Source organism: Coffea arabica, chromosome 2c, assembly GCF_036785885.1.
Source record: "Coffea arabica cultivar ET-39 chromosome 2c, Coffea Arabica ET-39 HiFi, whole genome shotgun sequence".
Classification (NCBI taxonomy): Eukaryota; Viridiplantae; Streptophyta; class Magnoliopsida; order Gentianales; family Rubiaceae; genus Coffea; species Coffea arabica.
Window position 1 is genome coordinate 68,457,118 of NC_092312.1, and position 23,052 is coordinate 68,480,169.

The 23,052-nt window shown below is 32.9% G+C and overlaps 1 protein-coding gene and 1 non-coding gene across 2 annotated transcripts; both read left to right on the forward strand.

The window, feature by feature from the left end:
* Nucleotides 1-4,991: 4,991 nt before the first annotated feature.
* Nucleotides 4,992-13,046, forward strand: LOC113727541 (bifunctional 3-dehydroquinate dehydratase/shikimate dehydrogenase, chloroplastic). The gene is made up of 10 exons (XM_027251764.2): nt 4,992-5,885; nt 7,379-7,484; nt 9,313-9,531; nt 10,001-10,341; nt 10,669-10,732; nt 11,246-11,354; nt 11,501-11,647; nt 11,922-12,073; nt 12,147-12,309; nt 12,680-13,046. Exons 1-10 carry the CDS (start codon nt 5,671-5,673, stop codon nt 12,721-12,723), a joined length of 1,560 nt encoding a protein of 519 aa, XP_027107565.1. The 5' UTR covers nt 4,992-5,670; the 3' UTR covers nt 12,724-13,046.
* An 8,516-nt stretch (nt 13,047-21,562) lies between these two features.
* LOC113728363 (small nucleolar RNA R71) lies at nt 21,563-21,669 on the forward strand. The gene has a single exon (XR_003458086.1). It is a non-coding gene; the product is annotated as a small nucleolar RNA R71 (small nucleolar RNA).
* The last annotated feature ends 1,383 nt before the right edge of the window (nt 21,670-23,052 follow it).

The following is a 23,052-nucleotide window of genomic DNA, read 5'->3' on the forward strand; positions in this document are numbered from 1 at the left end:
TCTAGAATATATTTTGAGATATTTTTTAAAATTTTAAAAAAATTTAAACTAATTTTTAGATTATCTTTTAGAGTACTTTTTAAAAATTAGAATTATATTTAAAAATTTAGTTTTTGAAAAATACTCTCATCCAAACAGAGAGATAGTATTTGGTTACTACACACATGGCGCATCTTAATTTCCTTTTTGTCCTACCATGTTCTTGCCTCATCTATTTTCTTTTTTCTTTCGTTTTTGTCTTCATATATTATAGACAAGTACCGTATGTTTCAGATCTCAAACCCAATCTAGAACGCAAGAAAGAAAGTACAATATTTCAAATTCGGTTAATTTCATTTTGGTCCTCCAATGTGATTCTAAAAGTAAATTTGGTCCCTCAAACTAAAAAATTCTCAATTTAATCCACCTAAATAGTATAACATCTCAATTCAGTCCCCCGTACTGAAAACATATTGATTCTCCAAACAGCCGAAAAATCTCAATTTGGTCCCTCAAACCAAAAATCTCAAATTGTCTCTTCAAACTAAAAAGCATGTTCCAAATTGATGCTCCAAGCCTATTATATCAAAGACATTAACTATTCCCTGATTACAGAAAAGATTAAACTACAAAAATAGCAAAGTTGCTTTTGTTTTGCTGGTCCAAGAAGCATTCGTTCCATATTGTACTGATCATAAAGGTGCAATCTTTTTGAAGTTACTTGCGATACGGATATAGAGCAATTCATAAGTTTCATCAAAGCGAAAAAAGAATTAAGTGTACAAAATTTTAACTTAGCTGAAGAAGGCATTTCTCATTGAAATCACTAAATTAGGAAAAAATTTTAGTAAGTGATGAATAAATTTTCCTTAGTTTTGTACTTGCAATTTGATTTTTTTTCCATAGTTATTGAACCATTAATACATGAAGCTTGGAGGAAAAGGTTGGAACAATTTTTCAATTTGGATTACCAGATTAAGATTTTTTTTGTTTGAAGAACAAATTGAGATTTTATTCCATTTTGGAGGACCAAAATGGAAGTGTTGTAGTTTGAGGGATCAAATTGAGACGTTTTGCAACTTTGTTTATTCAAATGAGCAAAGACTTGAGGTTACAACTTACAACTGGTCAGGAAATGATTGACAAAAAACTAAAAGTCTTTTTATTCATCTTTATTGTGAAAAAACGAACTAGCATATTTACAAACATTTATTTGGTTCCTTCCTGCTGCTTTCTTAATTTATCACAAAAATAAAAAAAGGTTTATATTTATTAGAAATTTTGAAGTTACACATTCACTTCACGGGGTCAAATTTTTTTACCATTTCAACCAAATTGACGTCAACAAAATTATTTCAAAAGTACCTTAATCATTTGACAATTATAAATACAAAATTTTGTCTTTCGAAAGAAAACAAAGAAAAAAAGGTACAAAAAATATACTTTTTGTAAAGAAAATTATAGGCATCTAAAAGATTTCGGTTACTAAGAAACATAGACATAAATTTTAAAATATACGAAGTTATATAGAGTTCAAATATATCTAAATCCTTGACTTAAACCCAAGTCCTACAAATTATGAATATATCTAGAGCTTAAACATATCTCAACCTCCAGAATTATAGTAACTTACACAGTATCAATTAAAACTTGTAAGATTGAGCTTTATAAATTCGGATGAATATATATATCATCACTCTTTTTGTAATGGAGAAAATAGTTAGATGCGTATGGCCCTCTATTTCGATTACATGCAAATTTATTTCTATATGGTGTAGCAAAGGATGCCAATTCTTTTCTTTTGATTTTTTTTTTTTTTTTTTTTTTTTTTTTTTTGCATGCGAAGAAAAGCGGCTGAGTGACCTTTGTTAACACGAATAGAGAAAGATATAGTTCTATTTTAAAAACTTTAAGGGTGTTAAGTGATATAATAAAAAATCTCAGGAATGATGTCTGAAATTATTCCTTCCTTCAAATAATCAAAGATTTAACCATCAGTAAAGTTACAGGGTCAATCAGTTTGCCTTCTGCTTTGGTTTTCATCATTTAGTTGGTTAATAGCCCTCAAATAATGTAGCCATAGCTGAGGCACATTGCTCTTAAACCTACAATTCATTTTTGGGACGAAATTGATGCATGTTCACAATATCAGAGTTGATTTTACATCCTTTTGAATTTGTCAATTTGAGAGATGAAATTGGTCAATTTCTCCTTTAATTTTGGAGGGGTAGAATTTTATGTTTTTAGTTTTCCCTAGGCGGGGAGATGCAATTTTCAGGCAGAAAGTTGGTCGGAATTGAAATCTATGATGAAAAATGGTGAACGAATGGGATCGTTCTCCTAGATCAAGATTTCAATTTTGAAAAAGGGTTTTGCATTTTGCACTATTGGGAAATATCTTTACACTGCATGAAGTAAAATCAATTTGAGTGATGCGTCAAATTTTTATCCGTTTGGATTAGTTGTTTTTGGGGGTATTTTTGAAAAATTTTGCTGTAGCAGAGTTTTTAGATTATATTTTGGAATATTTAAGAGTAGAAGAGTTTCTAAAATATATTTTGAGATATTTTTAAAAATTTTAAACTAATTTTTATATTACTTTTTAGAGTACTTTTAAAATTTTTTTATTGTATTTAAAAAACTAGTTTTTTGAAAAACACTTCCATCCAAACAGAAAAGAAAACAACAAAGAAGCAATGTACTTTTTGTAATAGAGATAAACATTTAGATACCTATGGCCCCATTTACAACTACGCTGGATTCTTTTATTTAGGTTTGGTGCATTTTGTTTCTACATCAAGTAGCCTTTGTAGGGACTTGGATCCTTGTCCTGCTTTTTCTTTCTGAAAATCTACCAAATCTTTTCATTTTCATTTCAATGTGGGGATTGGTGACCTTCGTTAACAACAAAATGTCACATCACCTCTTCGAAAATGATACATACATATATACGTACATATATATATATATATATATATATATACATGTGTGTGTTTGTTATAGATAGATAATTTTATTTCAAAAAATCTTTTCTGTGCTAAAAAATAAAACAAACGGTAAAACTTTTGATGGCAATTTTCCTTGAAATTCTAATGAATCCTACAGCCTCAAAAATATCCGTACATGTCTTCATAGCCAGACCTAGTATTTAACGATCACAACCAAAAACAAGAATTTTACATATGCTAAAACATTTCAAAAATAAAAAGCTAATGCGAAATGCAAAATTGGGAAAATTTGTGTATTGACAAACATAGCCCTAAAATTTATGCCAAAGGAGTATTACATACAAATTATTCTATTACCACTATTTCATGTTCAAATTCCACTTATATATTTTTTGATAATGACTTAAAGTAACGATTATTGTACATTTATATTAAAGGAAACAAATTATTAAAAATTTTCTAGCTGCAAACTTTTTTAAGTTGAGAAAATTAGAGTTACGACAAATACAAATAACACTGACAAACATAAATCAAGTATTCAACTTAAAAAAAAAAAAAGAGAACTTATTTATTTTCCTACACCATTTAGACTTACAAATAAAGAATTAAGAATGACACAATTGCATCGCTGTGTTATCAGGAAGGGAACTCATCATGTGGAAACGTTGCTCCTACTTATTGAACAATCGTATTTATAAGCATTCCAGGAGTGTTGAATAAAGCATTCTACTAATGTAGGATAAAAATATCAAATTTTAAATCTAAAACATTTGATTAACGTAAGAGTAATTCAAGAAGCGCCAAATTTTGGCTTTTCGGAGAAGTGTGATTGAAACCAAAAGCTAGGCTTCTTAAGTTACGGGAAATTAATTAACAAACAACTTAGAAGTACTTTTAGTACTTAAAAAATTTTTTTTTTTTTTTTTGTAAACGCACTACATAGACTTTTCCTCGCTAGTTTGCCTAGTCATTAGTTTAGATTCTCTTACTGTTCGGCTAAAGTTTTAGTGTTAAGATTTTAGTCAACATTCGCATATAATTGGTGTGTGTTTTCCAAATATTTTTAATTACGTTGTCATCTCACATAAACATTTCATAAAAATATCACGGCAAACAAAATAACTCTCATAATAACCATCCAAATGAAGGAGAAAAAAATTTATTATCTCTTTGTAAAATTACTATTCTTGCTCAATAATTTTCTTTTTTGTTTTTTAATATAACAAAAGAAAGGGTAGAACCAAGCAAAATAAGATAACAAGGCGGTGTGACAATGAACTCATATTTCAACCATTGGATGATAACCAACCAAGTTAGTTTAATTAGCCAGTGGAGGAGAACATTTAAGACGTTTAATGCAAATTTCCATCGTGTAAGTTAAATCAAGAAAACACAAAAGGTGCACCATTCTAGGTTTGAGGTAAAATTTGACTCTCTCTATTTTTTTGAATTAATTTTGTATAAATTGTCAGTGTATATAATATCATTGTTTAATGTTTGTCACTTAATTTGAATTTGAATTTAAGTTTTATTTTGCACATATGATATATATATATAATATAGAGTAAATCTTATATATACTGATAGTGTATACACGATTAGCGTTGGGTGAATGACAACTATTTAAAATTTAAATTTGAAATTTAATTTTTGCACACATGTCATGAATCAAACGTTGGATGAATGACAACTATTTAAAATTTGAATTTGAAGGTGATGGTGTATACACTGTCAGTGTAGGAAAGATTAATCCATATAATATATTTTTTTATATTTATATATAAGAGTGCTAATATAAAATTTGTTCGTTTCTTTCTATCCTTTTTTCCCCTAAGAGTCTGGCCGGATCCCTTCCAAAACAAAGTTAAGAATAAGACAATTGCGACAACTATTGAAATAAATAAACCACTGAGTTACATTATATTCTCTTGTTTTGTGTGTCTATGTATGTATGTATATATGTGTGTGTGTATATGTGTGTACACACACATACAAAAGAGAGTGACATTTCATAAACTGTAGGCTAACGTTATCATAATTAACACTAAATCCATTTCTTGCCATGCTTATCTCCAAGTTTCTGGCCTCAACGCCCTTAACTACCAACCCTTTCCGCTAATGAAAACCAAAATGGTGATTTCAAATGCTTTTCCCTTCAAAGCACAAGGGGTTGTTGAGTTGCTTGGATTTGGCAAATTTTCTTCATCTGGGGGAGGTGCTGGGAGTCACATGAAAGGAACCCACCCATAACCCCCACCCCATTTTCTCTCTTTTATCTGCTTCTCTTTCTTATTTAGAGCAGTACTCATGATATGTCTAGTCAATGCTTCATCATCCTTGATTCCTTTCCCATACTTAGCTTGGATCCTACATTTTTCCAAGGTAGTTGGCTTCAAGTTTTTTATTCATCTGAGGAAGTCTTTTCTTGAATTCAGTTCCAGACGAAAACTTGCATTCGTATTTCTTTCATCTCATTTCAACTTGTGGCCTCACCACAACCACCCCCACAAGTGCATGCATCTCTCTCTCTCTATATATATAGCATTTAATACTCCATCCTCATCAGCAATACATTTTTGAAATTGCTCTGTTTTCTTGGTGATGATATCCAAATAGGACTCCAATCCCACATTACTCTGTTCTAGCTTAAAACACACTCTTTTTGTATTTCTTGAATTCATTGTTTCTGGAGATATTGAATTGATTCCAAGATTCTTTCTGGTTCTTTGATTATTTTATCCAAATGGGTAGTCTTGGATACTTGAAAAATTCAACAATGGTTTGTGCTCCATTGATGGCTGAATCAGTGGAGCAAATGCTAAAGGATATGCGAAAGGCAAAGGCAGAAGGTGCTGATGTTGTTGAGATTAGGCTTGATTGCATAAAGGGTTTCCAGCCTCAGACAGACCTTCAAATCCTATTGAGAAACAAGCCTTTGCCAGTCATCACCGTTTTTAGGTAAGTTACCAAACTCCGTCCTTCCCTTTCTGACACGAGTTGCTTAGGTTAATAATAAGGAAAGGAAAATGATATTATTAGCACTCCTCAAAAACTAAACTCCAGACACTCCTTCGGTACTTTTGCATTATATGAAGTCTAAGAAGTGTTAATTTTCCCTAAGGAAAAATAAAGGACATTTCTTACAAAACATAGCAGTTAATTTTTACGAGTCCCACTCCAAATCTTGACATAAATGGTGGTGGAATTATTCTATTCTGGGGATTATTCTGTCTGGAAGAAGTTTTGATCTAGTAGATGTAAGATTTTGTGGACGGACTCAGTGGTAGAGTTGTATTTTGCTTGTTGCTGCAAATTGGTTCCAGCCTCTTGAAAATGAAAGTTCGAGTTTTGACAGACATAAAAGTGACGGCGATTGTTTGATTATTTCCCAAAAAGAGTTCTGCTTAAAAACGTATCCGTTCAAGGACGAGGGCTCTTTCTCAGTGGATGTGTATCCAATACCGAATTTGGTGGCACAGGTGACCTGACCTCCCATTTGCCGTGGACTCAAGCCAGGGGTCCCGCAGGTGGCTTTGGACACATCACGCTGACTGAGCAGACTATCATCCACAGCCGTAGGTGGTAGGTGGGAATATGCTGTAGATAGGGAAAAGTCTTGGCTGCACTTTAGGCCAAGGGCCAAGGACAATAGTTTACCCAACTTTAATGCTTAGGTGGCATAATGCCATTGGTACTTAATATCCACCTCATCTGTTTTGATTAGTAACAAGAATTTACTGCAAAATGAGATAAAAATAATTGAACATGTCCAAACTAATGTCTGGTGGCATTGCTAATTGGTGTACCTTGACCATGAAAGATCGATCAAAATTTCTTAGCTCGGTTGAATCGGTGGGAGTGGTATACCTTGACCATGTAAGATTGATCTAAATTTCTTAGTTCGATTAGTCCATTTGGTCCACCCCTCTCCTTTAGTATAGAATAGAAGTAATATAAATTAGAAACTATATGAGTCGATAGAAAAAAAAAAAAAAAAAAAGGAAGATTGAGTCGGTAGGAGGGGGTCAAGGGAGAAATAGGGTATGCATTTTGGTTAGATGTTATGAGTTCATTGTAAGATTAGATATGACTGTTGTTGTACAGGGTGACCTTGTCCACTTTTGATTCTACGAGGAATTTATTGGACTATATTAGCGTGCATTGAAAATTTTGGACACTAAAGAACATTAGAATGGAAATTTCTTGTTAATTATGATGAAATATGTGCAGGTATACATTGTAAAAGAATCTAAAAGTGAAAAAAGAATCATAATGCTAAAGAAATTACATAATCATGGACCTAGCTGACAGGATGAACAGAATCATGTTTTCAGTTGCACTAACTTTACCTAATCGGTTTATTCATAAATAATCAAGCATAAGCCTTTGCTGTTTCTAATGAAGATTATGATTTAACTTCCGTTGGCTTCTATTATCATTCATAACTGCAGAGCAACGTCTGAAGGTGGTCAGTGTGATGCTGAGTACAAAACACGGTTGGACACACTTCAACTAGCTAAAGAATTGGGAAGCAATTACATCGAGTATGAACTCAAGGTGATCATTTCACAAACATAACACCAGTATTGATTCCGAACTTCTTAGAGGTTACATTATGTGGCTTTGATTTCCAGGAAAGTCGCATCATCTGCAGATTTAAAATCATTGCATTCTTCAGACAATCCTAGATTTTAGAACTTCAGAAATGAAATGCATATTTTTCAAATAACTGCAGTAACAATTAGAGGTCGCAAATGACAATTGTCATCCATGCTACTTCGACTCTTCGTTTTACCCCTACCGTACCTGTGACACACTCTTCGTTTTGCACTGGAGTAGCTATGTCCACGGGACTCCTGTACCCTAGTCCGAGTAACATAGGCTATCACTATAGCTGAACATATCATCTATTCCTGTGGTGGATTTGACTATAAAGTTGAAATTTTGAATCATCCTAATTGCGTGGAAAATGCTTGGAAGTTGGAATGCGAATCCGAAATCAATCAGGTGTTTTTGTTTCTTATAGTACAATGGCTGACACTTCTACTCGGCCTGTGGCTACCTTGAACTAATAAGTTAGCTTTCAATTTGTCTGAGAAGCAATCTATCCACCTCCCTTTCGTAAACATTTGCACAGCATTGTGATCTGGGATAAGACACAAAACCCTCAGACGGTTCCAATAATTACTTAGAGAAAATTTAGGATTTCATGCCTTAATAAATTTTGAATTCTGTAGAAGGTTGTTGACTTGATGTCTAAAATGTAGTATTTGCTTCATTGATGCCCTTCTGTATCAAACTCTTGAAGTTCATATCTTCTGATTTTCAGCATCATGGTTCACTTAAAGACCCTGCACCCGTGTATCAAAAGTTTACGCAATTATTAGAATTTGCCAAAGAAACTAATTATAGGGTGCTGCAAATGAGGTACAAGAACTAGACATGAGTATCAGCATTTGCCTGTTAAAGACTAAAACAACTGCTGAAGTGATTGTCAGTACCTCTTGTCTACAGCTTGTATTGTTGTTTCTAAGGTCGTAGCTTGGTTTAACAAAGCAATGCCAACGAAATAAAATTTGTGGTTGAATTCCCTATGGTACTATCCTGTGGAAACTGAAACAAAAAAGGCAACTATGGTGCGATGGTCATTGGTTAGTCCCGTTATGAACCACTATCTATGAGTCATAAATGATTGATACAAGGTCATATTTTGATTGCCTAATCATATCTGCACAGGAGTTAAGCCTAAGCAATACAACTATGTAACTTGCTTAAATTATGTGGCTTGCAGATTTTGATGTTTTTGTAACTCATTAGCTGTTGTCTCAGGTAATGTTTAGTGGTGGCACTTAAAACCTGCAAGCATACAATCACCAAATACTCCTAAAATTCTTTATTTTACTACTAAAGGTTCCACAGGTACCATGACCGCAATTGGCAGACCACACTGATGGTTTTTTTTTTAATTTACCTCCAAGGCTCAATTCTTGCAGCTATACTCGTGCTATAGAATCCATTTGTCAGCCATGTGATGTTCAAAACCATGCTAAGTTGTCAACAGGAATTTCAGGATTAATGGGATTGTAACATGACGCAGGCTTCAATCTGGATGAACCTGAAGTTCTACCTTGGATGTCATTAATGATACTTTTTTCAGGAACATTAACCATTTTCACTTTCTTTTACTGTTCTTTTACTATTTCTCTTCAACAGACAGACTTTGAAGTCAACCTTTCCATCTCTTACACTTAATTTGAGTATTCACAATATTGTCCTGCAGTTCAGGAGTTTGATAGATATTCAGTGCTATATATTTTTTTTTGAATATATTTTTCTAATTCCATAAGCTATTAATGATTAACTTGACTTTTGTTCTTTTCTTCAGGTTGCCTCTGATCTCATAAGAGAAGGAAAATTCCATCAATCTAGTAGAAGTAAGACGATTGTATCTTCATATATTAATGCTGTGAACTCTTCAAAAGAAGAGCTCAGCGAGCTTGTTGCTAGACTTCAATCAACTGGGGCAGATATCATCAAACTCGTTCTTGATGCGGATACTATTACTGATACAGCTAAAATTTTTCATCTACTTCCCCACTGCCAGGTAATATAACGTCAGAAGAAGTTGAACTTATCCCGCCCTATCCACAGGAGATACTGTCTTCATGGGGAAAAATAGTGTTTGACCTCTGTCATTTACATGGGAGATATAATAGACATATTAGATCATTGTGATGGGCTGAATCCCAAAGTCAAATGTTGAACATGTAAGATGAAGAAAGGGCAAGTATGATGCCATCTGGTTTCCCTATTATACAGAATTTATTAGAAAATAACTTGGACCACTCTACTAGATGGTGAACACAAACTTGTTCTTTTGGTTTGGCACTTATGGTCTGTGCAGAAGTTGGCTATATGAATCAAGTCAAAAAATAGAGGTCCATAATATTAGACCATACGTAAAAAAGAAGACTTCATTTGTTTTAATCACTAACTATTAAGAATGAAATGTGATAACACAAATATGCAGATAATGATTTTACTTAACAAGGCTTATGACTCTTAAAATGCAGGTTCCACTCATTGCATACTCCACAGGAGAAAGAGGTCTTATAAGTCAGATACTGGGGCCAAAGTTTGGTGGGTGTTTAGTATATGGATCTATTGAAGGAAAGATGGTGCCTGGCCTTCCCACTCTGAGTAGTCTTAGAGAAGCATACGAAGTTGAGTGTATAGATGCAGATACTAAAGTTTTTGGGCTCGTTTCAAAACCAGTTAGTCATAGTAAAGGCCCCCTTTTACATAATCCTACATTCAGACATGTAGGTTACAATGGAGTTTATGTCCCAATGCTTGTGGATGATCTCAAGGAGTTTTTTTACATATACTCAGGTCCTGATTTTGCTGGTTTCAGGTATGTTGTACTTGAGGTTTCACCTTCTTAATGAAGTGGGATAAAGTTCAAACCTATTTTGTTGAATAGTAGTTTGTCCAAAACTCAAACATGCCAAAGATGACATGTTTTTTAAATCAGATGACTAGCTTAGAAGTTAGAACGGATTCTCCTCTCCCTTGATCCTCCTGTCAGTAAAACTTGGCTTTCTTGTGCAAACATGATCAGTACACCCACTAAATGATAACTGCCCACTTTATGCCTGAAACACACTTGCTGGTGTTAATTTTCCAATTCTACTATAAATGAATTCTTACATTTACTCTAAAAAATCATACTTTAATGTAGTGTTGGGATCCCGTACAAGGAGGCAGTGCTGGATTTTTGTGATGAAGTCCATCCACTTGCTCAGGTGGGCGCATATACTGCATGATGTGCTAACTTTTGCTGTTTTTAACACTTCAGTGAACATTCAGCACTACGTATGTTTTAGTATCTTGTTGCCATTAAGTGAAAGGGGAAAAAGAAGTAAATGCTGTACATAATCAAAAAAAGGTGTATATCTGAGACATTGTATACTTTGAATGGAATGGTATTATTGCTGAGTTCCAACCCAAAAATATCATCATATTCTTTTTCTGCCTGTAAGTACAGCTAGTAAAGGCACATCACTGATTTTTATTAAGGAAATGGTGAAGGATCAAAAGGAAATAACTTTGGGTCTTTTTCGTTATCGTATGTTGATCCTACATGTATTAGTACTAGAAGCAGTTATATGCTATCAGACTTATTTTAGCCAAGTTATCTCAGAGTATACTTTCACCACAGATGTTTCTTTATATGTGGAATTTTGTCCTGGCTGCATTTCCTAACATACGGCGTTTCTTGCTATTCTCCATGATTTAATTCATGCATTCTTCATCAGTCTATAGGTGCTGTTAATACCATTGTAAGGAGGCCTAAAGATGGGAAGCTGATAGGTTATAATACAGATTGCGAGGCTTCTATAACTGCAATTGAGGATGCTTTGGGCAGTATGACGCTTTATAACTCAAACTTTTCCATTAGCTGTGTAGTTTTTTATCCATTTAGCCATCATGTCACATTTTTTGTTAGCTAGCCTAAGCTTCAACTAGTTCATAAATATCTGATGAGTAATTAGATTGTGTCATCTTTGCAGTAAGGGGAATCATAAATGGTGAGGCACTCTCTTCACCACTCAATGGTAGATTATTCGTGCTGGTGGGTGCTGGAGGTGCAGGAAGAGCACTAGCATTTGGTGCTAAGAGCAGGGGAGCAAGGGTGGTTGTTTTTGATATCGATCTTGGTATGTAAATTTTGTTTCTCAATTTTAACATCTTTATGTTTCCGAGCTGATGTTTCTGGATTGATCGCCTGCAGCTCGTTGTGTTAACCAACATGACACATTTTGCATTGATACCATTGAGGAAAAAAAAAGCATCTAGGACTAAACTTCACTTAATTAGTTTCACACTTGTTACAGTTTTGGTCACCATGAATCACTCCACAAATTCTGATCATCTGACCTGCTATAATGCTGTACACTAACCTCACATGTCTGTACATGTACTCTTTAACAGGAAGAGCAAAATCATTAGCGAATGATGTGTCCGGTGAAGCATATCCATTTGAGGATTTAAGTAGTTTCCAGCCTGAGAACGGTGCAATCCTCGCAAATGCAACCCCTCTAGGAATGCATCCAAAAACAGCAGACAGAATCCCTGTTCCTGAGGTTTTTAGTCTACACCGAAGATTTCTTGTTTCATTTCATCAAATGGTAGCTAACGCTTTGTTTCTTTTTGTAGAGAACCTTGAAGGAATACAGGGTTGTCTTTGATGCTGTGTACAACCCTAGGAAAACCAGATTACTAAAGGATGCTGAGGCTGCAGGAGCCATAATTGTTAGTGGAGTTGAAATGTTCTTGCGACAAGCCATTGGCCAGTGCAATCTTTTCACTGGTGGCAAAGGTACAAATTTGTCTCCTTCACCTGGATGACATTCACAAAGTCTAGCAGCCTGATGAACCTCAACTTTGAAACATCTACCTTTTTAGTTTTGATTGAATCGCATATTTTTCTGGGCATCACGACATGGAATCCATCGCGAATTATTAGCATAAAACATCTTTTTGAAATTTGTGAGCATCGATTTAAGCAGGTTCAAGCTCTCTCTGCTAGATTTCATGAAACTTGAAAAGATAAATATGTGAAGTCCACTTAGCTAGAACAAATTATTCACTGAACCAAAATCTGTTCAACTGTTCTCCGTTACTTCTCTTGATCCCTTTTTCTTTTATATTATATGTGATGTTAACATTTTTGCACTACATTTTTGCAGCACCTGAAGATTTCATGCGCGAAATCATCATGGAGAAATTCTGATTTTTTGTCGTAGTAAGGTGTCACATATGATGTAGTCTGATAATTTGATTGAGAAGAACTAAAGTAGTTAGAATGGTGAATCATATTTCCCTCAAGGGAAGTATTTAGTCTCGCTGAAATTTATTTGGTTCTAGTTTAGAACTTGTTCAAGTTCCCTTGGATTTTTGAGCATCTTCAAATTGTAAGTACACAAATTGAGCTCTTCACCTTGATACACAGTGGACATGATCTATGTGATCAAAAGGAAAAAAAAAAAGAAGGAAAAAAAAAGTTAAATTCTAAATTTATTGTTGAAGGGAACAAATCTTTTCACTTTGTTTTCACTTGACATGGACAAGATTGAGAAATTAGATACCAAAACTTCTAATTTTTCTTAAATTGGATATATTTCTGATACGCATAATTACTAGTAAGAAAATTTTTATCTCCCTAATTTTGGTTCCTTGGTGAGGTACAAGCCATTGTTAGGCCAAATTATATCAATTTTATTCCTACTAATTTTACATCGTATCGTAAATTCATAAAAGTAACTTACAAATATTATGTTCAAGATAATCACAATTATAATGAATAGCTATTAGCAAAAGAAGTGATATCTTCTTATACTTCTGTAAATTATATCAAGTTAGTTTTTAGAATATTTTTATTTGCTCCAATATTTCTCCAACAATGTTAGAGCTCTGAAGTAAGCATAGTGTTTGATGACATCACCGTTATATTGTTGTTGGCTGTACTAGATTAGCAACAAGCAATAGGAGTTGCACCGATAGTTTTTAGTACTACTTTTTACCAATCAAAGGCGTGGAGTTTGACACCGAAGACAACCGCGACTAAATGACAATTATGAAAATGGGCCTTTTCAGTTTTCGAGCGACTTGCTCACAACCTCTAAGCATCTCCATTTGGCCCATTGCTAGCCACTGGCGGCGGGGAGCGCTTTAAAGTTTAAAACACGCTTAGTCGCATGGTTGCGTCTAGAATCTTGGTTACACAAACATATTTTTTCACAATCTTTTTATATTCTTAACTATTTTTTATCTCATATATATCATAGAAAAAGATATAAAATATATGACTAAATAAATTTAGTGATAAAGATAAAAAGGAAATTGTCCCACTTTATAATGGCTCCCTATTTTTCTTCTCTTTCACGGATAAAGTTAATCTTAGGATCCATACGATTCGCTACGGAATTAAGGGTTGATGTTTCGCTTAATATAGCAATACTATATATCATATTACAAAAAAGTGTCATAATAATTATTTTAAATAATAGTTCAAATTAAAAAATAAAATAATCTCCTATCCAAACACACTCAGATTAGTAAGATAAAAGAAACTCCTCAAGTAAGTTGGACAGAAAAAAGAGGGTGGTGAGTTTTTCAAAGAAGTTTAATACAAAACATATATTTTAACAAATAGCAACAAAAGTGGTAGCTGGAAGATACACTGTCATTCTTTTATTATTTCGCAAAAAGGGAGAAAATATGCAATTTGCAAAATGCCTAACAAAATAGGAACTGCAATTCATGAATTCTTCTCTTCAAATTTGTATAGTAGGAGTAATGTGCATCACATACATTCGTCTACATTCATGTAAGATTCTATGTTGGCCAAGAAAAAAACAAAACGATTCTATGTTATGTTCTTACTCTATACTTAATTTGCACTAACTTTTTTATGTTCTTAAACTATGCTTTGTTTGGATTGAAGATATTTCGAAAATTTTATTCCAATATTACTTAACGTCAGATTTTTTTAATGTAATATATGCGAGATAATAAGAAATAATGTTTGCAAGGTAATAAAATTGAAATGTTACCAAAATTATTAAGTTCCTACCTAAATATATATGTCGAATCCAAATTAGGATTCTAATAATAATTGAAGCATGTAGGGTTACATAATTGAAGGAATAAAATAATCACTCAAATTATTTATGTGGAAGAGAAGAAATAAATAACTTACAATATTTTTTATATTTCAAAACAATGGAAGAAAGTCATATCATAATATAACCTTACAGATGCTCTTAGACCCTCTTAAAAAAATATCACAACTAATCCTTTATTTATAACCTATTAGATTTGTTAGATAAGAAACCACTTACATCACCGTACACTTCTAAATAACACAACTACTAAATCCTAACTCTAATAGAACTAGTAAATAAATAAATAAATACTTCTAAGTTTAATTTATTTTGACAGTACTGCCTGTCTTAAACTAAACTCTTCATTAAGACGAGTTCAACTCCATCTTGAACAACCAACATTATTGAAAATTTTGTAGCTGTAGAAACGGTATGCAATACCTTAAAATTAAATTTCATATTTAATCATGGTAATGGACGACTTTATATTTTGCAAATAATTTCTCAGCAATTTCTTCGCAATCAAAATAGTCATTCATGCAGACCCATTTATCACCAGAGCCACAATATTTATCACCAAATATAAGTACCTAAAAATACAAAATTATAAATTTCTTTCTTGCTAAAATGATCACTATCAAATAATTTAGACACCCTACTATCATAATTGTTAAAAAAAATTCACACTATAGATCAATTCTTTATGAGCAAAACATTTTTCAACTTCGATAAAATCCATATCCATGAAATCAAACATCTTCCCATCACCTTGAAGAAAGTCCAAGCCAACAAATTCCAACAATAATTTCTTTTCCTTTATTTATCAAATCAAAATCTTCTTTTTCTTTTACTAAATAAAATTTCATTTTCTCTAAACAAGGTATGCAAATCGAATGCTTAACAAATTCAAAATTTTAAATTTATTCATATCGTCAACAAATCTATTATTCTCAAAATTTACAACCTAATACTAACAACTAAATTTCAATTTGAAAGTATATTTCTTCTCAATAGTCTACAAAACTTAATAAATAACCATCCAAAATCTCCAAGGGATTTTAGTACAATGAACAAAAGTTTTGTAAATACTTCTGCCATTGTTTTGTGCATCACTTGAATGAATAATCATGCCTTTACCTTTTTTGGCAACTCACTTGTAAAAATTCAACAAAGAAAATCATTCAAATTATATTGTTTTAGATATTTTCCACTTTTAAAACTTAATTAAAATATGCATATCTATTTGTACTTATAGAAGTTAATTTAGCAAAATTTTCACTATCAATCAAATTTCTATAAAACTCTATCATTATTTAACAATTCATATGCTTGAATAAATTTTCCTCTCCCTTCTGTCAAGTTTTCCTAGTTTCTCTTGGTAATTAACTAATCAAATCTTTCAATTGAACAACCCGTAACAATCAACAAATTTGATAGGATTCTTCTCTAATCTTTGTCATAACACCCGTAACAATCTGAAAATTTTCAAACCAATCTTATAGTCAAATTCTTCACCCAATACAAACTTCAAGATGAATTTCATGGTTTAACTCGATCAACTAAATACTTCCCGACAACTTTACATCCTAACTCTATGATAGCGGAAATGCAAGACTAACCTCCTTATGGTCTAGCTCTGATACCAATTGTAGAACCCAAATTTAGGGTTATAATAGTAACTGATATATGCAGGGTTATAGAATTTCAAGGAATAAAAAAATCATTCAAAACATTTATGTGGAAGGGAAGAAATAAATAACTCATAATATTATTGATATCTCAAAATAATGGAGGAAAGTCACACGACAACATAACCTTATAGATTAGACTATTTTAAGAAAAATATCACTACTAATCCTTTATTTATAACCTACCAGTTTTGTTGCCATCTCTCTCCCCTCTCTCCCCTCAACCTTCTCTCTACTCTTCTTCCTTCATAGGAGGGAGATCTTGATCTCAAGCCAAGGTCACCCTTCCTCTTCTTTCGTTCTTACTTTTATTTAATAAAGTGTCTACTAGGGTATCCCAGTAAGAGTTTTCTTCTCTCTCAGGCTATCCTAATGAGAGTTTTGTTTATTTTTTGTTATTTATTTTCTCAAATCCAAGCATTTCTTCATATTTATATGTTAGATCTAAAATTTTTGGGTCTTCTCATCAGATTTCAACATCAGTTTTGAGTTTGAACTAATTGGATAGTAGATTTGAGGGAATAGATATGCATAGATATCTAAGGAGCAGTTCATTCAATTGGTCAGATTTGATGATTTGTGATTCACAGTATAATCTTTTATATTTTAAAACTCTGTTGATTGACGAATTCCTGCCAGCGTACAAGTCGATCGTAGTAATAATTTACCTAGAGTATTCCAGGACCGAACCCACAAGGACGAGCTAATTTTCTATTTTAATTATTCTGACAAAATAATAAACTTTAAATTCAAGGAGTTGTATTTTCTAACTAAGTAATAAAAGAATAATCAATTCAAATAGAGTAGTGGTGAGAAAATATAGATGTGAGTTTAAGGTTTTAGGTTTTAATCCATAATTTGAGTCAATTATCTAGTTAATTTCTTAACAAACCATGAACGTATCACACAATTGTATTTTAAATTATCTCTCGATACATCTAAAGTGTGCCAAATTAAATCTTATGTCTCTCTCAAAATCACAAGTATTCAATTAAACCCTTTGAAAGCTTTGATGATATAAGTGCTCATATAAATCTTAACCTACTCTCGTAATTAGGCTAAGTATGTTTATCTATCTAGTACACAGTTGTATATCCCTTCTCAGTTCAATACAAACTCTAAAAGCATATATATGGTGGCCAAGTATAAACACGTAATTAAAATCAAGATAGATAAATCACAACAAAAGGCAAGAAATTAAACAAGAAAAATTAATCAAATTCCTTCATAAAAATTCTAACCCTAGAAATAATTTAGTTCAACATGATTTGAAAATTAAAACTACGAATTCAAAGAGTTGCTACAAAGATAAAAAAGAGTAAGAAAACTTCTCAATTGCTTACTCCAATTATTCGCCTCCGTTTGATCTTAATATCTCAAGAATAAACTATAACGACCTAGATAGCCCCTATTTATAGTTTCTTGAAAATATAACCCAAACAAGGTAGGAATAGGTTTTATTGGACTCGAAAAATTACTTTTTTGCACATTTTTCCTATGAAGACCGGCCTAATGACTGGCACAATGTCCAGCATTGGTCATTGGGCTGAGCTTAAAACACTAAAGAATTTGGAGATGTTTGGCACGAAATCCTTGGTGATATCCAGCATAGGTCATGGATCCATCCGCGGATCGGTACGGATCTGCATGTAGATCACTTTTAAGGCCCAAAAACACCATCAGCAAGGCTCAATCAGTTTTTGCTCAAAACATAACCCTTTAAATAAAATTTGCAACGCCGTAAGAATCAAGTCATTTTGAGATCTAGACGCTGAGATATACCCAAAATACTAAGACCTAGTCGTAAAAGCATCACAGCGCAAATGTACTTTAGTTACTTGGACTTTTGACTATGAAAAAGTGAGAACTGGACTTTGGTGTCTTCACAAAAGTTGTAGAGCATTCTCTTAACTTCAAATTGAATTAAGAATCATCTCAATCCAATTTGTATAGCTCAAATTATTACCAAAATACTAAAATATGTCAATGTTGTCAAACCTCTTTCTATTGATTTTTCCGTCTTCCCTTGCTTCCTCACGTCACGTTTTTTGTCCGCTTTGTCTCCAATTAAGCTTTTCACCTACTAGAATAATATAAAAGCAAAATTAAGTAGTTTCTACTTAAGATAAAGGTCAAATAACATAGTTAACTAACAACGTATACCTATGAATGCACTATAATTTGCACCCTATCAAACTCCCCCACACTTAGTCTTTGCTTGTTCTCAAGTACAAGAACAAAATCTATTAAATACAAACAATGGCTATATTCAAGGTTATGATTATCAAAACAACCATTCTAAGCAAGTGTCAAGTACTAATAGTGAAAATGAAAGAGATAATTTTTCGATTAAGTTTTAATACCATTGACCCTTTCAACTCCAGCTAACTAAATTAGCAGTATAAAATATTTGACAAGCATTTCTTCACAAATGGCCCAACTATTAAGTAAAATCTCAAACATATAACCACATGGATCCATAGGCAATTATTATAATCCGAGTTTTTTCTTTTTTTTTTTTCAAATTCCCCCACACTTAAGCTTTTTCACATTTTAACGAGGGGAATATACTTAATTCTTAGCCGTTCAAGTCTTTTGATGCGAACTCCAACATCTCCCAAGTGAAGAAATCCGGTTACTCAACTTTTCACTATTAAAGAATCACATACTCATAACTATCGTCACTTTTTGATGCAAAAGTCAACACTTTTAGGATAGGACCTTAGTTACTAGGCAATGACAACCAGTGGACTATAGTTCAATTAATACAATAAGCATATAAGCACAAATAAGAACACAAAAGCCTGCTTCATACCCTAATAGTATAGAGAACTAAGATTAATAACCAGGCCAAATTCACAAGAAAAATACTAGAAAAATATTTACAATATTGAGAAAAGTTAGCAAAAATTTGAAACAGTCTCAAAATACTAATATTCACCAAAAGAGCACTCCAAAGCAATATTAAATAGTTAACACATTCATAAAAATAAACTTTAATAATAATAATAATAATACTTGAAATATAAGCCATTGTGTACCACAAAATCAACAAAAATTTGAAAAATTTTAGCTCAAAAATTCAAAAATTTCACTTCACCCATTTATTCCTCCCTCACACTTAAGACAACATTATTCTCAATGTTGGGGGTAAATTAAAGAAAAACTAACAAGAAAAAAGATGAAAGTGAAACTCCCCTAATAACAAATGAATTCCATTGACCAAGTGGAGTGGAAGGGAAGTTGCAAATTATCATCCAATAGTCAAGTTCAGGATCCTATCCTATCGAGCTAAAAGAACAAGTGAACATAATAAATAGGGGTTAAACACACCACCAAATAATCCAAACTAGAAAGTAATAAAATTCTAAGAAAATAAATACCACCATTAATCCCAAAAACAAGAAAAATATTAAATAAAATTAAAAAGAAAGTCGGGTTGCCTTCCGATAAGTGTTAAGTTTTATGTATTCAACCGGGCAAGGCTAGACAAACTCAAAGAGGATAGAAAGTTTTAGCCCGTCTCATTGCTTCTACATTATACTTTGGAAGGTCACCGAGGTATGGTTGAGGAAGCAACTTAGCTCCTTTCTTTACAGCAATGCCGCACTTCTGTACCGCACAATAAGCATACTTGCGAAGATCCTGCAGGAGTGCAAGTACTAGATTTTGTTCCATGCTTAAAACATTTACGGTCTTCACTCTTCATCCTCACTTGAAGTAATGACATCTTATAATGGATCAAATAATGACTCATGAATATATACTCGATTAGAAACAATATTAATAACATCAAGATGACAACAAGACTCATCATATGAGGAACACTTCAAAGTTTCAAAAACTTTAAACTCTTGTGCATCTTTACCCACTCTTAACGTAAGTTTCCTTTCAGGAACATCAATAAGAGCCCCTCCCGTGATTAAGAATCCTCTACCTACAATTATAGGCATTCTAATATCTTCCTCAATATCTAAGACAAGAAAATCTGCAGGTAAATAAAATTTACCAACTTTTACAAATATGTCCTCTACAATATCAATAGAATATCGAATTGAACAATCTACCAATTATAGAGTCACCCTTGTACGTGCAAACTAAGCAAACTTTAATTTCCTAAAAAAGACAAAGGTATCAGATTAACACTAGAACCAAGGTCATACAAGCACCTTTCAATTAAAATATTCTCAAAATAACATGGCACAGTAAAATTCCCTGGATCCTTTATTTTGACAGGAAGATTATTTTAAAATACTGCACTACACTCCTCAATAAGTGAAACTCTTGGAAATGCCTCCAATTTCTTCTTCTTCCGTATAATTTCCTTCAAAAATTCAGCATAGGAGGGCATATTTGCAATATTTTTAGCAGTTGGAATATCCACGTGTAGCTTTTGTAATCTCTCTAAAAATCTTTGATAAGGACTCTTCAATCGCTGAGGGAAGGGAAGGGGTGGCACATAAGTTTTAATCTTGGGCACTTTAATGGATTGACTTTCAACTCGAAACTCTTTGCCCGAAGTATATATCTCGTCTCGAGTCTCGACTCTTTTGTCATCTATTACACCTTCCTCCTTGAGTATACTTTTCAGCTCGTCAATAGGATCATCCAACACCTTTCCCGAATAAAGGGATAACGCCATAGTGGACTCCATATGAGTCACCTCTGTATTACTGTGCAATCCCCTCTGCTTCTTTTGAGTCAATGTCATAGATAATTGGTCTACTTGCTTCTCAAGGCTATGAATAGATGCCTGCTGCAATTGAGCTAACTGATCTATTTTTTGCATATACTGCAGCATCATCTCCTCCATACTGGAATTTCTTTCTTGTGTAGGTAAAGGTTGACATTGAGGCCCTTGTTGGTAATTGAAACAATCTAGTGGTCTAGCAAATCCAACTCCTAAATCCTTTCACGAGAGATTAGGGTGATTGTTCCACCTAAAACTATATGCGCTAGAGTCATGCTCTTGTTGGACACCATAAACTCCATATGAATATAAGTCTTGTGGTTGGGTTATACAATGTGATAATATTTGCACTTGAAGTCTCAGCTCAGCAACTTGTGAGCCCAATTCCACTAATGTACTCATCTCATGAACAGCTACTTCTCTATGCTGAACTGGCTTTTGTTGTGAATTACTAGAGAGCAACTCATATATTGCAACCAATTCTTCTGGAGTTTTATCTCCAATATATCCTCTAGCTGCAATTTCCACCATATTTTGTGTTGTAAATGTCAAGCCATTATAAAGAATTGTACTTGAAATGCCAAAGGATATTGTTGATGAGGGCATTGAGCAAGAAATAGCTTGAACCGTTCCCAGGCTTCATGAATTGCATCCTCTTCCATTTGAGCAAAGGTACAAATCTTATTCCTCAAATCAAGTGTCTTTTGAGGTGAACAGTACTTTGACATGAAGATATTATAAACATCTTCCCATGTTCTCAAAAATCCTTCTGGCAAATTTAACAACCATGATTTCGCACGATCCTTGAGATAATAAGGGCAGCACCTCATTCGAAGATCATCCTTGGTAATTTCATGTAAAGGAAAAGTTTGTAACACCGAATAGAATTACGAATGAAGAAGAGAGAATCATCATTAGAAAGACTATGATAAGATGGAAGTATGGTGAGGTGAATGGTCCTCAACTCATAATTTTTGGCCTCTTCACTTAGCCGGATACAATGAAGAGATGCTACAATTATTGGGCGTTAGATGTCTCTCAAATGAAGTCCAACATCATTTCTATTATCAACCGCCATCTCGGACTTGTTTGAATTTCTTGATTTGTCGAACTCCAAGAAGATAGATGCCTACAAAATAACAAAGAAAATACAAACAAAATATTAATAATATATACAAATAATAACTAAAGTAAGAAAATTAAGTGTCATCTATGGCAATGATGTCAAAAACTTGATCGACAAATTCCTGTAAGTGCATAAGGTTGATCGTAGTAAATTAGTAATAATTTACTTGGTGTGTTTCAGGGTCAAACCTATAGGGATGAGTTAATTTTCTACTTTAATTGTTCTAACAAAATAACAAAATTTAAATTCAAGAAGTTGTATTTTCTGACTAAGCAATAAAAGAATAATCAATTCATATAGAGTAGTGGTGAGAAAATAATAGACGCGAGTCTAGGATTTCAGGTTTTAATCTGGAATTTGAATCAATAATCTAACTAATTTCTTAACAAACCATGAACGCATCGCACAATTGTATTTTAGATTATTTCTCGATGTATCTAAAGTGTGACTAATTAAATCCTATGTCTCTTTCGAGATCGCAAGTATTCAATTAAATCCTTTAAGAACTCTGGTGATATAAGTGTGTCATACAAATCCTAAACTACTCTCGTAATTAGGCCAAATATGTTTATCTATCTATTGCACAATTGTATATCGCTTCTTAGTTCAATTCAAACTCTAAGAGCATATCTATAGTGGCCAAATATAAACACGTAATTAAAAATCAAGATATATAAATCATAGCTAAAGGCAAAAATTAAACTAGAAAAATTAATCAAATTCCTTCATAAAAACCCTAACCCTAAAAACAACTTAGTTCAATATGATTTGAAAATTAAAACTATGAATTCAAAGAGTCGCTACAAAGATAATAAAAAGAGTAAGAAAAGTTATCAGTTACTTGCCCTAGTCTTCTCTTTGTGCGCTTCTTGATTCACCTCCATTTGATCTTGATATCTCAAGAATAAATTACAAAAAGATGTTAAAGTTAGGTTAGAATAATGTTTTCCGC

Coding starts and splice junctions, on each gene's coding strand:
- LOC113727541 (XM_027251764.2), top strand. CDS start 5,671: ATGGGTAGTCTTGGATACTTGAAAAATTCAACAATGGTTTGTGCTCCA. Junction 11,355..11,500: donor AATTGAGGATGCTTTGGGCA/GTATGACGCTTT, acceptor TCATCTTTGCAG/TAAGGGGAATCATAAATGGT. Junction 12,310..12,679: donor TCTTTTCACTGGTGGCAAAG/GTACAAATTTGT, acceptor ACATTTTTGCAG/CACCTGAAGATTTCATGCGC.